General features: G+C 37.7%; 1 protein-coding gene across 2 annotated transcripts in view; it reads right to left on the bottom strand.

Annotated features, from left to right (window-relative positions):
• Positions 1 to 17322, bottom strand: part of LOC124610072 (tyrosine-protein phosphatase non-receptor type 13-like) — a 258426-nt gene that overhangs the window by 43513 nt on the left and 197591 nt on the right. The window contains exons 13-14 of one of the 2 annotated variants that reach the window (XM_047140127.1): positions 14545 to 14666; positions 8020 to 8549 (exon numbers count right to left, since the gene is read on the bottom strand). In XM_047140127.1, the coding sequence (XP_046996083.1) occupies positions 8041 to 8549; positions 14545 to 14666 (631 nt within the window). In that variant the 3' untranslated portion in view covers positions 8020 to 8040. Of the gene's footprint in view, positions 1 to 6943; positions 7092 to 8019; positions 8550 to 14544; positions 14667 to 17322 lie in introns of those variants that run through there. The other variant, XM_047140126.1, reaches the window with a different exon arrangement.

Here is a 17322-nt window from a genome sequence, read left to right as displayed (position 1 = left end):
GTGGCATATTTTCAGATAAGGCATTTGGAGTTCAGCAGCACCACCACTGTGCCAGGGCCATGCCAGACAACTTCACATCTGTGGTGGAACTGCCATAGATTGTTTTTCTTGTTACACCGAGATGATGCTAATGTTGGACCAGCAGGCACTCGCAGTCTCACAAGCATTAGTGAATAGATGGATATTTTAGTTTAGAGTGCCAGAAATGACAATAACTGATCAAAAAAAAAAAATCTAAATGTCACTTGATTAAGAAATTGTGTTGGTTGTTGAAGGTGAAGAAATTAAGGACCAGTCCACTTCTTCCTTAGTCAAACAGAAGAAAGGAGCAAGTTCATCAGATGATTGGGAGGGTGCTTAGTTAATACATGAACACCCATCATAGATTGGGACACATATTTATCTTTTTTGTTGAGCATGTATAATTCAAAAATGCATTATGGTACAGAGCTGTTGCCATTCAAGGTGGTGTATAGTAAGAAAATGCTTTCACCAATCGATACTATTAAGGAAAAGGGAGCGCAAGAGTGGAGAGTCAGTCCAGGAATTTGTGAGAAGGGTAAGAGAGGTTTGGAAGAAAGTTCGGCAAGCAAACACCAAAAAATTGGAAAGGCAAGGAGAGGCATTGAAACATACCACCACCACCACCACAGCCATGCCAGATGACAAGACAACTGGGCATTGCCAGCTGCAGCCATGGATTTGAGATCGGGTTGGGCTAGCTGCCTCCTGCACTGAGCCTCCTTGTGGGACTTGGTGCCGCAGTACTGCTGACCTGCTGCTCGCATCTACCAATGTCTGACTCCTGCCAGGGGAACAGTGGCTCATGCCCCAAGTACAGCTGTCTTCCTCCACCTTTGCGGTGGACATCACCAGGCCTGAGCTGCCTAAGAGCAGGCAACCACCACTGCAGAATGCCGTCACAGCGCAACACGGAGCATACCTGATATCAAGGCCATGGCCCACCGTCAGGTCATTGGACATTGCTTTGCCTGAGGTTAGCATCACGGGATGCTGATGCTGTTCCTTCTCGCCAAGTCAGTAGCTGCCACCTGTGACCCTACACTGGCCTAGGTCACCGGAGAGTGGCATGTCTGCCTCACATTGCTAAGCATGTAACGTGTATCTGAAGCTAATAAAGTATTGCCTCTAGGTCATCAGTGAATCTCCAGGGGCCCAACTGCCCGTCACTATCACGACTCACCCTACTGAGTGCCGCTGGCACTTTTCAATGATTAGGAAGCTGTAAGATTTGCCTCAGTGGCTTTGAGCCCTGTTGAACCACATTTCCATATTAGGGAGAATGCGATCTATCATTCTGCACTCACTTGCTGTTGCAAGCCTAGTCTCACATGTGCAGTTTGCAGATCATCTAAATTACACACCAACTTGGGAATTAATAAAGATATTTTCCATATACCAATCAACATGAAATACTGTAAAGTCTTTCAAAATAACAATAGTGAACTGTTTTACAGATTTCAGTTTTGCATATGAAGTAATTTCAAAATTTTTTTAAATAACCTAAAAATCTAAAAGTTGCAACTTCCTGTTACGTTCAACGTTTAGACACTTAAGTGGTGTTTAAGCATATCAGATGATAAACTCAGTATGTAGTCACCAAAATAGCTAAGCAATATTTTGTTTGTCAGCATACATTATGTAATGATGTCAGCTTAAAAAATTACTTTTTCATTGTGTTTGATATTTTTATTTTGTTCTGGTGCACTATCTGAGTGAATGTGAGTATGAAAGCACCATGCATGTGAAGTAGTAATCATTGAATTTGCAAATAAGTGTGAGTGAATGTGGGAATCTGACTGTCAAGCCTTGATGTGAGTCACATTTTACAATTAGCATGAAATATTGGATTAATCTGTTTTATTTGCTTTTTGGTGATGTTTTCTTATGTAATTTCATCTAACTTGATTTTGGAATGTGGATTGGTACAAAGAAGGAAAGTATGTGATTATTTGAATTGAAAGATGAATCTGATTGGTTACTATGTTGTGCTGTCAATCATAGAAGAAGTCTTTCACGCACTTTGCAGACAAATTTCTTTCTTGAGTTGGGAGGAGCCAGTGGTCAACTCCTGTGACTATAAGTCTAAGCATTTTCATAAAAACAAGTAACAGTGATTCTTTGGAGACTTTCCTTCAGATCATTAATTCCATGTGCATGCTATGAGCCATAACTGCAAACTTTCGAAGTCCAAACGTAATGCTCTACATAGTATTTCAGTGACCATTCAAAACTAGTAAACACCATGTTTTTAAAAACTGTTTACTAGTTCATGAAAAGTGAGGTTCTTTCTATGTCAAGCCTGAATTATTAAACTGGCTACTATGGATAGCGAGTGCTGTAAGTGTGAAAGGATTAGTAAAACCTGTGCTTATTTTTGTTCTTTCATTTCTGGAACAGTGTGCCTGGAGAGACTTGGCAGCAAATGTGTGTACACAAAGTGACAATACAGAACAGATGGTTTATTGCAAAAGCTTTTCTTCATTTAGTAGTTATGGCCAGATCTGGAAAAATTAACTCACTTCAGCAGTATAATACAGTTAAAACTCTTACATATATGCACCCTGTTGACACTTGTGGTGCAGCTCATTTTTTTACAGCTTTTGTTAGCTGAGGAACATTACACACTGCCAAAGGCAGGCTGTGCTTCTCAAGAACTCACTAAGTGAATATTTTCCATGTTAGCAGGAAGGTACAGCATTAACCATGCATTGCAAAAGGAATATGTGGGAGTCTGACTGGGTCAGTTCTCAAGTCCAATTCCCTCCAGCCAGACTGAGATGCAACAATTATTTCCTAATATTAAAAATACACAAAAGTAACTAGCTTGGCTTACTCAATGTGGCAGGCTTCAAGGCCACAACTAAATTCATCTCAGTTCTAGAAGAGCAACATATCTGTCGCCCAGGTCCTCCCCTACTACTTAAGAGATCCTAATAAACTCCTGAAGGACCTCAAACTCAAAGCTATTCCACACCGCCGCATGGGATTAGCCGAGCGGTCTAAGGCGCTGCAGTCATGGACTGTGCGGCTAGTCCCGGCGGAGGTTCGAGTCCTTCCTCAGGCAAGGTTGTGTGTGTGTCCTTAGGTTAATTTAGGTTAAGTAGTGTGTAAGCTTAGGGACTGATGACTTTAGCAGAAAAGTTCCATAAGATTTCACACACATCTGAACATTTCTGAACTATTCCACACCCTTGTTCCCCAACTGGGAACTGATTAACCTCTTCCTATGCCAACATTTAACATACACATGGGCACTCTGCTTTGAGCAACTACTGAGAAGTCTTTTAGAAATTGCTACACCACCCAACTTTGTCCTCTCTTACAACGTGTTCACATATAATCATCAGACTACGAATAAATCAGGGATGGCTACAGGAAGAATGATAGTCCCATCCTACGTCAATCTTTCCATGTGCATCCTGTAATGGGAACTCCCAGAAGCAGTCATCTTCCAGTAAATCTGGCAATAGAGTTTGACAATCTACATGATTATTATATCTCTTATTTCCTTTTCTTACTCTTTTTCTCTTCATCAACCACTACACAGAACTATAGCACAAGACTGATTGTCAAAATATGCTCACAGACAATATGGTGTACATCCTTTTTGCACTACTGACACTGGTCAACAATCACACATCATTCAAATACTGAGCCATTATGGTCTTGTGGCATGTCCCAATGAGTGTTTGCCTTCACAAAGATCAATGGAGGGCCCTGAGGGAGCAAGAGGAATCTTCTCCCTCCAGGTGTATATGTAACAGTATCAAAACTCACACGGAAGGCAAGTCAAGAATAAACTAGTTTTAGTAAAGGAAGAACACCTATAGAATACCTTTCCGTCAATGCTGCTGCTTTCTTGTGAGTATACAATATTTTTCTTATACTTTTAAATTGTTGGTTTAATGGGTCATACACATGACCAAAAAAATAAATATTTTTAGTTCAAGTTGTTTTATAACTTAATAGTAATTTGCAAATAACTGCAAAGTTGCAATTTACAACAGAGGTATGAAAAAATGGGTTCTTTTTAGTGTTCTGGACCTCAATCAGTAAAAATAGAACGCTTCTGGATCACATCGTTGTCCATCTGTCTGTCCGTCTGTCCATTGTTAAAAACAATTTTTTTCACGAATGGGTAGACATAAAACATCGGTATTTCTGTCACATATGAAGGTCTACACTCCCTTGATGGTGTAAACATTGGAAGCTTCTAAGTCACAGCCATCTATGTCACAGATTTTGATACTCAAAAACTTGCTCATCAAAACCTATAGGATACATCCTGTCAATATAGAATCATGGAATTTCGCAAGAAGCAATGTTTGACAGTACAACCAAAGGAAAAAATCTGAAAAGTGTTAATTTGCAATTGTAACACATGAAAATAAATTTTTTGTCATCTGTTACCAGACCATTCATCCGTTAAGATCACTTTTTCTCAGGGATGTATATACACATCAAGTTGAAATTGATGTCACACACTGAGGTCCACCGTCTAAGTCCATGTAGTCAAAAGATACAGCCATTCGTGTCACATATTTTGATACTCGAAAACTCACTCATCAAAACCTGTATGAAGCAAGGCCATACAGTACAGCAAAAGGGAAAAAAAACAGAAAATTGTTAAGCTGTAGTTATATCACACAAAAATAACTTTTTTAAATTATTTTTTATCAGACTGTCTGTCTGTCCATATGTTAACACAAACACAACTTTTTCTCTTAGGAACGGGTTGACATTTCACATTGAAATTTATGTCACTTACTAAGGTCTGCAGTCCCTTTGTGATGTAATAAATATAAGCTTTTAAGTCAGTTCAACTGAAAGATACGGCCATTTACCTCACATATTTCAATACTTGAAAACTCACTCATCAGAATATATAGAGTATTTCTCACTGGTCTAGAATCATGGATTTTGGTAAGAAGTAAGGAGTTGAAGTAAAGGAAAAAGTCAGAAACTTATTAATTTTTGATCATATCATACAAAAAAATATTTTTTTTGTCACTTGTTGTCCGATGTAAAACTTGAAATTAAAATATCCTTGGAGGTCTTGGAATCCCTGGTACCAGTATCTTGCCAATACCAGTGTCAATAACAAGCAAAAATTACTGAAATGGATGAATTGTCCATGTACTTATATTTGTACAGAACCCTCAGTGCACAAATAGTGCAAGTCCTACTTGCACCAGGCCAATATTATGCTATTGATTTCCGATTGCTGGAAAATAAAATTTATGAAATGAGTTTTATGAGATATTTGCTTCAGAAATTATGCTCAGTGTTTCCTGCATTCATAGCTGCTACTGTGTCAACACACTTGTATAAATATGAGGCAGCTTGCATATGTCAGCAGTATGATGCCAACACAATATACTGTATTTTGAGATAATGTGTCCAAATAACTCAAACATCTGAAACTGCTGCAGTGGTGTGGTAATATTTGGGACAAACTACTTTTTAAATGCTTAAAGGAAAAATCCTCAAAGCTAATGTAAAGGATCAAAATAACACTTATGAAAGCTTTTCTGTGTAGTTTAACAAAAGACACCCAAATACAAAATGCCAACAGAACAAAATTAATTTTTATTTATGTGATTAGAAATATGAATTAAATATCTTATAAAGTTTATAAAATCAACTTTTATTGCTACATATTAAGTAAATCTTTGATTATAAGGCCTGCTGACCACCTCTCATTAGTGTCAATCAGAACAAATTTAAAACTGAGATTATAGCAAATTTTATATTGTGGGCATCCACAGCTGCATAACAGCATCACAGCGAATAAGTCCACTTCAGCTGTCATCACATCTCCACAGATACAGCTGCATGTAAACAAGAACAAAAATGAATAAAGATCCTGTTTCAGTTAAAATGTAATTGTACTATTCATGAAGCCATGTAGGAAAAATGTACTCACCTTTACATTTTATCCAAAACGATGAGCAGTAGATGAACCAACATTCTTTGTCCCATTGTGAGAAAACTGTTTAACCTTCAGCTCAATTTGTCTAGGTGGTCAGTCACTGTGGACCTCATGCTGTTGTGATGATGGGCCTCAGCATTTCTACATAAGATTTTATGTTTTCTGTTCTCCTGTCCTTTTATTTATATGTTGGTCTATTTCCATTGCACCAGTTTATCTAAACTTGACTTACTATACAATTATACAAGATTTATTTACCCTGCCTGTGTGAACATAGCTTTCACCACCTACACGTATCATTTGTGCTGTCTTTGACATCCATTTATTCTTCTTCCAATTTTTCTGTATCATGATGGTGTTCCCTCACTTCTGCTTTATTTTAAATTGGACTACTGACTTCTTGACATTTAAACAGTTATATCACAATGGGTCATCTGCTGCTTATTGTTTGGAATAAACTATAAATGTGAGTATTTTTTCTATATAACTTCATGTATAGTACAATTACATTTTAACCGAAACAGGATCTTTATTCATTTTTACTTGTTTACATACAGCTGTATCCATGAAGAAATGGCTCTAATGCCATGAAACTACCTGGATCAGAAAAAAGATTTATCGTGCAGCTAAAGTGGTCTTATTCATAATTGTGAGATTATATGCTTATAAAATTTGTTAAAATGTGTTGGGAAACATATTTCTGAGGTAATAATAAAATCTACAAGAAGAATGTGTAGGTTCACTTTTAATAACCTTTGTCTTCTTTTTAGAGAGAGAGAGAGAGAGAGAGAGAGAAATAAAATAAAGCAATAGAAATGGAAGTTGGGATATACTGACCCACAATTTTGATATTACTCAATGAAAGTTTAAAAATATAATGACACAAAATAAATATCGTTTAGTTGCTAGGATGAGACAGTAAATACACATTCATGAAGGAAACATATACATGCAAGAAATAATAGAATGGAATATAAAATGTCTCACCAATTCCGGATTCCATTGGGGAAATCAACCAGCAGGAAAAAGAAACACTGACAAACACAACATGTGCAAGCAGCAATGTCGAAAACGGACACTTGACGGATTCATGAAGTACCGCACAGTCAACAGTCACAACTAGACTGAGAGCAAGAACGTAACTCTAGGGTTTCACTTCTCATTGGGTTGGTAGTCGTGGTGGGAGGAAGTCCTACGCTCTCCCCTCGTTCCAGTGGACTTCAGAGGGGTACCCCACATTCATAATCCTCTTACTGCTTGACTCATACACAAGAGCACACTGATAAAAACCCAATTAAAAGAAAATACAAGACCTGCTAATGTACCACTTATTTACTTGTATATGTGAATTATGATGTTGAGTGTAATGTCTCTTAAATTAGAGATGTAATGAAAAGAAACTGTTTTATAGATTTTTAAACAGGAATGGGAGAACAAAACTAAAATTTGAGAGCTTTTCAATAACTGACAATCAATGAAACCTAATATTTGGTCAAAATTTCTTACTAAACAATACACTCCCAAAAAAGGTATACTGACAAATAAACATAAAACTGCAAAATAAACATTTATTTCAAAGTAAAGTATAAAATAATTGTTTTCTTGCCATTTTTGAGCATTTAGATGGCAGAGATAAGTTAAAGATTGATGTGGCTTCATACCACATACTTCCAGATTCCAACAGTCTACTTAGTGGTCATCTAGCTTAAAAACTGACTCCTGAAAGAGGGTGTTCCAGTGACTTTCACTTTCCCAATGTGTTTCATACATACTTCTAACTGTATTTAAAGGAAAAGCTGCTATCTACAATCTCACAAATGACACTCATGGTCATTCTCTCATAGGTTTTTTTTATTTTCATGTGTGTCTAGGTGCCAACTCTCACACTAACAGTTTACTTTCAATGCTAAAAATCACACACACAGTAAATAAATCACACAAACAACCAGCCATGACTCATTTGAGACATTAGCTTATATATGAGACTTCATACATGTCAATAGGGCTTTATATTACATAAAAAGGAAAGAGAGAGAAAGGTCAGAGACAGAATTATGGCTTACCAATTTACCAATTTCTTCATATTAAACTTGACTCCACCTTTCTTCACTGGTACTCTTGGGTTGTGCAGCACACCAAATGGGATATGCATCACTGTTTTCATTATCCATAGATGATGATTTTAATTTAATAGTCATAGCAGGTTCAGAAATAAATGGCTGAAAATGCACTGGCTTGTAAGTGACAGTATCTTCTTGCACAGATAATTTATCATCACAGCATAAGTTGTTTTTAATTTCAGATGAATGCTCTCCAACATTGTATTTCCAGTCACTCATATGCACGTCTGCTTCACAAGAAATCACAGTCTGTTTCACATCTTCATTTACACTCTGGGACAGGGTATCATTAAACTGGATTGTGGTGGGAGGTGCAATGCTGTTAGGCTCATCAGAATTTCTCTCCTTTGATTTGCTCAGTGGCTGTGATAACAGAAGTTCTACCACACTGCTAGCTGCCTGGAGAATGTGCAAAGCTTCCTCATACTTCATACTTATCAGACTTCGACCATCAACAGCCATTACCTGATCTCCTGCAACACATTCATATCAATTAGTATGTTATTTGCATCCAACAATGCTAGGAAAAGCACATACTATCTTAAGTCAACTGGGCTTTGAGCAGTCAACATGCTTTTAAGAAATGCTAAGCTTTCAGCAGTGTCGTCTTCTCAGAATTCACTGCAGTGTTGCTGCATCAAGACAATGTATTTCCTTTTGTGTGCTTTTGTTAGCAAGGATGCAGAACATTGTCTGAAAGCTTAGCAGTTATTTAAATTGTGTCTATATGCCTACTAGTTCAGTTGTTATGTTGTTTCATGCAACAGTATATCCAGCAATTACAATGTACAATGTTTGTTTATGAAGGGATAACTTAAAAATAGAACTGTAATGACACAAAGAAAGAAAAAAAAGTCAACTTACCCTGCAGTAGTAGACTCTCACAGAAAGTGCAAAAAACCCACAACCTTTCCTAATACGTCATTTCATGGTCAAGGTAGAGACTAGAGGGTATAAAGGAAATGGAACGGCTTAAGAGATTTTACAGGCATGTCATACAAGACCAAGGGAGGTACAGCGGTCAAAATGGAATATAAATAACAATGATGTACTGGCAACAATTGGCCTGTGACATTATTACATTTTTAAAATGGAAGAAGTCAGTTGAGACACTAAAAACAATGCGTCACAAAATTTTGTTTGCTATAATTTTGGACACAAATGTAAAACTTGAAAGAAGTCAACACTACCATATGACGATGTGCTCAGGGCCCAAAACTAGTACTGGTACAATAAAATCATTTCAAGAAAACTTGTGGCTGGTTGCAGTACTTACTACAGCGTAATTTATGGAAAAAACTTTGGTGTTCTCCACCATAACGGATAAAATAATGTTTTTTGAGGTGATTACATTTTACGTTCTGACAGAATCTTTGCATTTCCCCCTAATTCCATACTAAAGCAATTTATCCATAAGTAATTCGTGGCTGATAAGTTTGTAGGTGTGTGTGAAATCAAGGAATATTCCTATGTATGCTTTCTGTCACTGACTGAACTATAAACTTCATTTAGAAATAAATATAGGACCCCATTTACTGGTCTCCTTTTCCAACAGCCAAGCTGATGAGGGTTCACCGCTTCCTGCATCTGCTCCTCTAAACTGTATGAGACAAAAATGCTCCTCTAATGTTTGTTACAATTCAGTAACATCTTGGCATGGTTTTCTGCTAACTAAATTTTTTTCACTGACCTGTAACCTCTTTTCCTTTCCTAGTCCTTTCCCATTTCCTTTGTTATTGTCATTATTGTTACTACTACTACCACTATTACTAATACTTCTCCATTATTTGCTTTCCCATGCTTATGTTTCATTATTTTCTTTTCCAAACAATCTAAACTCCTTGATGGAATAACAACATTGTGGAAACATCAGATTGCAATTCACCATATGGAGGAGGCACTGAGTCACAGAAAGGCACAATGAAAAAGACTGCAAAAATATTAAGCTTTCAGACAAGGTCCTTCTACTGAAACAGAAAACACACACACATGGCCACTGTCTCTGAGTGCTGGAGCCAAAACGCAGCCAAATCTGTGCCTGACATGAACAGCAATCTGCTGCAGTGGGGTGGGGGGTGGGGGTTGGTTGGGGGGGTGGGTATAGGAGGGTACCGGTGGGGTAAGATGCTGTGCTGTCTGTGAGAGTGTGCAAGGATGTGGTAGGAACAGGATAGGGCTGCTAGGTGCAATGTCATGGTGGCTTTGCTTGAGGGCAGGGGGAGGGAGAAAAAGTGAGAAGTGACGATGGAGAAAAGACAAGTGGGAGAGTTGGTGGAATAAAAGGAGTGTGTGGTTCTAGAGTGGAAGTAGCGAAGGGCATAGGTGGGTGTAAGATACGGACTAGCAAATGGCGAGGCCAGGTGGACTACAAGAACAAAGGATATGTTGTATCAAGAGTTCACACATATGCACTTCAGAAAAACTGGTGTTGGTAGTAGCAATCCAGATGGTGCAGGCTGTAAAGCAGTCATTAAAGTGAAGCACATCATGTTGGGCAACATGTTCAGCAACTGTGTGGTCCAGCTGTCTCTCAGTTACAGTTTAGCAGTGGCCATTCATGATGACAGACTGCTTGTTAATTATCATGCCCACGTAGAAAGTGGCATGGTGATTGCAGCTTAATTTGTAAATCACATGGCTACTTGCACAGGTAACCCTGCCTTTGAAGGGGTAGGAGATATCTGTGACAGGACTGGAGTAGTGGTGGTGGTGGTGGGAGGATGTATGGGGCAGGTCTTGCTTCTGGCTCTGTTGTAGGTATATGAGTCATAAGGCAACAGGTTGGGAGCAGGGGTTGAGTAGGGATGGACAAATATGTTGCATAGGTTCAGTGGGTGGCAGTATAACACTGTGGGAGGGATGGGGAGGATAGTGGAAGTGCATTCCTCATTTCAGGGAACACCATCACATAGTTGAAACACTGGTGAAGAATATGATTCAATTGTTCCAGTCCTGGATGGCACTGTCTCAAGAGAGGAGTGTTCCTTTATGGTCAGATAGTGAGTATGTCGATGGTGAAAGGTGACTGGAAACACAAGTAATGGGAGATATGTTTCTGAGCAAGGTTGGAAGGCCAATGTTGGTCTTTGAAGGACTTAGTGAGACCCTTGGTGTATCTGGAGAGGGACTGCTCATCACGGTAGATGAGACAACTACTGGTAGCTAAGGCTGTATGGAAAGAACTCCTCGGTTTGGAATGGGTGGCAGCTGACAAAGTGTTGGTGGTTGGTAGGTCTGATGTGGATGGAGTGATGTAGCCATCCCTGAGATGGAGGTCAACATCGAGTGCTGTGGCTTCTTGTGTTGAGAAGTGCCAGATGAAGTGAATGGGGGAGAAGGTGTTGAGGTTCTGGAGGAATGCGAATAGGGTGGCCTCAATCTCAGTTCAAATTTCAAAGACATCAGCAATGAATCTGGACCAGGTGAGGGGTTTGGGGTTCTGTTTGGTTAGGAAAGATTTCTCTACATGGCGCATGAATAAGTTGGCATAGCATGGTACCATGTGGGTGCCCATTGCTGTGCCATAGATTTTTTGTAGGTTATACCTTCCAAAGGAGAACTGATTGTGAGTGAGGACATAATTGGTCATGGTGACTGGAAACACATTGTTGGTTTGGAGTCAGTTGAGCACTGGAAGATGTAGCGCTCAACAACAGCAAAGCCATGGGCATTGGGGATGTTAGTGCACGGGAAGGTGGCATTGACAGTAATGAACTTGTTTATTTTTATTTTAGTCAGACCAGTATCAGGTTACATGCATATCTCCAGCAGTTCTACAGAAGATACATAATACTGTACACTATCAGACTTTGGATCTGTTCACAATTTTGTGTTGTTCTGCCAGTACCTAAGTGTAATTTACTATTTTGCCTTCATAAAATATTTATAGATTTTTTGAAGATTTTACTTTAATTTTTAACTGGTTTTCAGTATGTCCTCATTGTATTATGTATTGTGTTTGTACACATATAACAGTGACACTTTGTCACTGTAGTGTTCACTGTGGATGGCATAAGGAAACAACAAATAGTAACTGAACTAGCAAGACTGATAGTCTGTGTTTTTCAAGATAGTATCAGTAGCAGGAAAAGTATTCACAAAGTAAAATGCCTCCACACTATTAGTTGCCAGAATGGAGAGCTGTTGCGGCACCATGTGATACAGGTAGAGTGTGAGAGTAAACAGCTGACACTGCAAGGTATTCTCTGCCTTTTTCTGGGCAGAATGCATCACACACCTGCTTTTTTACTTGCTACTTATTAATCTTGATATGCCATTATTGGAAGATATTATTTTAAATGTACACAATAGAGAGGGAATCTTGATATGCCATTATTGGAAGATATTATTTTAAATGTACACAATAGAGAGGGGGGGGGGGGTGGAGATTTTTAGTGTTCCACTGACATGAAGGCTTCAATCAGGCTGCTGTGTCTGTTAGGGAACCTATGGAGAATCACAAACCAAATAAACAGATTGAAATAGGAAGTCCAATGTTTCCCTGAAACTAACAACTGTCTTGCCTATTTACAAAAAAGCGGACAGAAATTCACCCCTATTTCAATATTACCAATGATACTGGAAACTACTGAAACTTTAATGAAAGACCAACTACATGATTTTTTTGAGTGTTGGCTGCCAACAATAAGTGCAGTTCAAGAAGTTGTATTGTCAGTACTACATTGTTTTGAAAATAGGGTGCACGCCTATACCACTCTAGTAGATCTAACCAGGGCATCAGACACTGTCTCATATGTCATTTCAACTGAGAAACTTGAAAGATATGGAATAACTGAAACAGAGCTAGCACTACTGAAATCGTACATGACTAACATAAAAGAAATGCTTTACATAAATTCCAAAAATAAAGATGTTGTTGTTGTCATGTGACCAGGGCCTCCCGTCAGGTAGACTGCTCACCGGGTTCAAGTTTTTCGAAAAATGACCATCTCAGCGTAAAATATCGAGTGCCACAAGGATCTGTGCTGGGGTCTTTCTTATTTATTGTTTGTGTGAATGACCTGCTCAACTTATCATCACATAAATCCATGATGTATACTGATGACATAACTTTTATTTCATAACATAGTGATGTCAATGTTGTCGAATAAATGAACAGTTCCATTACAGAAAAGGCAGCTCAGTCATTCCATGAAAATAAGTTGATAATAAATAAAATCCTCTTTTTCCTTAGAGGTATTAATAATGGACAAAATGAGCTCCAGCTTTCCGTACAATTGTTAGGCATATACCTCAATAATAAATTATGCTAGAATATCTGCAGAGTAAAGCTCTGCAGTTAGTTGGCAAGAATTTTATGTCTTCTTAAGAAACTGAAGAATTGTGTGAGTAAAGAGTTCATGTTTGTGGCATATGATTCCTTTTTTCATACACACTTGCATTATGGAACTATTCTTTGGGGAATCTCTGCAGGATCAAAAGTAGTTTTACTCTAGCACAAGAAACCCAATAGACGTATTTTGATTTGAGCAATTTAACATCTTGCAGACAGCACTTTATTGACCACAAAATGCTTGCAGTCCCTAGGCCATACACCCTCAAAGCACTTATGCACGCCAAACAGAATGTTCACATGAATGAAAGTAGATGATATATACAGTCATATGAAACTAGAAATAGGAACATTCCTTGAACTCATTTCAGTAAAGCCCAAAATGATCTTTTACATGCTGGCAAAATATTTTTCAGTGGTGTACCGTATGACAAGGATATTACATGAAAATAAATTTAAAATAGTGGTAGAGATATGGCTGAAGGGAAAAACATAACACAAAAGAATTTACGTATATCAAGAAAAAGATGTTTTAGTGTAAAAGTGATTGCAACAAACAAAATTGTAGCTTATGGCATAAAACCTAATGTGTAGTCAATGTGCAACAAAATCAATTATGTGATGAGTACAAGATAAACAATATTACGTAATAGTAGATTATATACGTTAACTATTTCCACAATCATCTGTATGATTATGTATGCACTGACAATGCCTTATACAACAACAGTTGTTTACAGGCATATAAATCAATTCAAATATGATTCCAGTGTTCTAACATAGCTTCATTTTGCTAGTTTTAGTTACTTGCACCAAATTTACTATTTCTTAATATAACGGTAGCATAAAACAAGCTGTTCTGTATAAATAATTAACACACAGAGATAGGATTTATTTTGAAATTAAGTTGTTCCAAATTACTGCAATCTTCCTTCTTCATTTATTACTTATGAGTGACAACAGCATAACTATCTAATAATAATAGAATTTAAAATGAATCTGCAGACTACAGGAAAGAAAAAGGTTGCAAATAGGTCAAGTAATTATTTCTTTTAATAAAGAAATATAAGTAAACAAACTTAGTTTCTAAATACTAAAGTATGCAGTCACTAACTAGCTGTTCTTTGTCACCAATTTTTCAAAGATCCAATATTCCCTCATTACAGTATAATTACCTTTATGAACTACTCCCAGCTTATCTGCAGGTCCTCCTTCCACAACAGACTGTATAAATATTTCACCATTAGATCCAGATGTTATCTGAATACCAAAGCTGCCATTATCATCTTTTGATATTCTGTGAGGATTAAAACACACACACATATGTATATACAGAAAACAGTAACTTCTTAATATCTACTCTCTAGAATTAATGTATGTCATGTAGTGAACGTACAAGTGAAAAGCAGATACAAAATTGTTAAGGCTTTCGTGGCCACTTGTTGACAAACTGCCTATTGGCTTCTGTCTCGGGTTCTTCGGCCGACGTTCATCTAATGATTTTCCTGATGTTTCGCCAGAATGATTTTTCTGACGTTTCGCCAGCATGAGTGGCTGGCATTGTCAAAGCTTCACCCTCCATTGCCCGTGGTGAACCGGCAATGGAGGATGAAGCTTTGACAATGCCAGCCACTCGTGATGGCGAAACGTCAGAAAAATCATTAGATGAACGTCGGCCGAAGAACCCGTGACAGAAGCCAATAGGCAGTTTGTGAAAAGCAGATGACATATTCACTGTCACATGAAACATTTCTATGTACAATTCTTTTCAGATTCCATACTGACTGTTCTGACCTCACTTCTATGTTCAGAATTCATACAGAAGGAATGAAAGTGTAGGATATTGTTAATTCTTTCCTGACAACTGGCTCCTAGAATTATTTATACTGTTTCTGTCTCACAGTCTACATCTACATCTGCATCTACATCTACCTCAATACTCTGCAAATGACCATGAGGTACATGGCAGAGGGCACATCCCATTGTATCAGTTATTAGGGTTTCTTCTCATTCCATTCATGTATGGAGTGCTGGAAGAATTTCACGCATGGAGTATGGAAAAAATGATTGTTTGACTGCCTCTGTGTGTGCAGTAATTAATCTAATCTTATCCTGATGGTCCCTATGTGAGTGATATACAGGGGATTGTAGTATATTCCTAGAGTCATCATTTAAAGCAGGTTCTTAAAACTTTGTTAATAGACTTTCTCGGAACAGTTTACGTGTATCTTCAAGAATCTTCCAGTCAGTTCCTTCAGTATCTCTGTCACACTTTCCCACAGATCAAACAAATCTGTGACCATTCACACTGAACTTCTCTGTATACATTCAGTATTCCCTCTTAGACCTATCTGGTACAGGTTCTACATTCTTGATGATAATTGTAGAGTGGATCACAAAGTGATTTGTAAGCAATCTCCTTTGTAGACTAACTGCACTTTCCAGGTATTCTACCAATAAACCAAAGTATACCACCTGCTTTACCCACAACTGAGCCTATGTGGTCATTCCATTTCATATTCCTACAAAGTGTTACATCAAGGTATTTGTAAGAGTTAGCCTATTCCAGTTGTAACCTGCTGATATTATAATTGTACGAAACTATGTTTTTTTTGTTTTGAGAAGTGCATAATTTTACATCTCTGAAAATTTAAAGCAAGTTGCCAAACTTTGCACCACTTTGAAATCTTATTAGAATCTGACTGAATATTTATGCAGCTTCTTTCAGACAGTACTTCATTATAGATAACTGCATCATCTACAAAAGTCGGATGTTAAAATTGTCTGAAAGGTTATCAATATCTCCATGGACTGCAAGGGTCCCAGTACACTTCCCTGGGCACACCTGAAGTTACTTCTATTTCTGACAATGACTCTCCATCCCAGATAACATGCTGTGTCCACCCTGTCAAAAAGTCCTCAGTCCAATCACAAATTTCAGTTGATACCCCCCATATGATCAAACTTTTTGACAATAACCAGATGTGGTACGAAGTCATCTGCTATTTGAAAATCAGCAAATAACTGCATCTCTCTGACTGCCTGATCCAAAGATTTCAGTATGTCACGTGAGAAACATGCAAATTGGGTTTCACATGACTGATGTTTTCAGTATCCATGCTAACAGCTTGCCTAATCATACAGTACCTTCAACCAGCCATAGAAAGAAATTAATGTTATGTCCACTGTTGTAATATTTATTTATGTACATTTACCCCTTATCATTTACATTGCTTCCAATGTGTATCATAAGATAAAGAAATTGCTTCATGTAGTCTTCACTGCTGCATTAACACAGCAAGTCAGCACTGCAACGTAATGGCATGGATTTTTCAACCTAATTAACTGAAGCATCATCACTTTGATAATTTGATGACATTGTTTAAAATCATTGTGAGGCACAATCACAGTTAAATAGACATTGTCTGAAGTCACATTTTGGTTGTAGGGCACCACAACCTCAAGGAAATTTCATCATATAGGGTAATAAAAAACAAAAGCTAAAGTAAAATCTTCTTAATGTGAACAAGGCACCTGATGATGAACCTGTCAGCTCAAAACTGGTAATGGTGCTATTTAAATAAATAAACTGCATTATCAGAAGTGGCTGGTCTCTGTTATCTTCTCTTTAAGAATCAACATGTATGCTGTATATAATATCATAACACAGTAGAAAAGATTACAGTTAAATCATATAGATCTGCATACAACCATATGAATATAAGTTAAAAGATGAAATCTTCATTTGAACAAGTATACAACTAAACACATTCCTCTGCTACATAGAAAACCCTTTTTTCCAGGCACTTTTGCACAACATTTCTGAAGATTTTTAATGAGGTTGTGTGTGCTTCTGGTGGCAGCAATTGAACACTTACACTTCAATGTTGTTGTTGTTGTTGTTGTTGTTGTTGTGGTTTTCAGTCCTGAGACTGGTTTGATACAGCTCTCCA

Source organism: Schistocerca americana, chromosome 1, assembly GCF_021461395.2.
Source record: "Schistocerca americana isolate TAMUIC-IGC-003095 chromosome 1, iqSchAmer2.1, whole genome shotgun sequence".
Taxonomy (NCBI): domain Eukaryota; kingdom Metazoa; phylum Arthropoda; class Insecta; order Orthoptera; family Acrididae; genus Schistocerca; species Schistocerca americana.
This window is presented reverse-complemented; position numbering and strand designations above follow the sequence as displayed.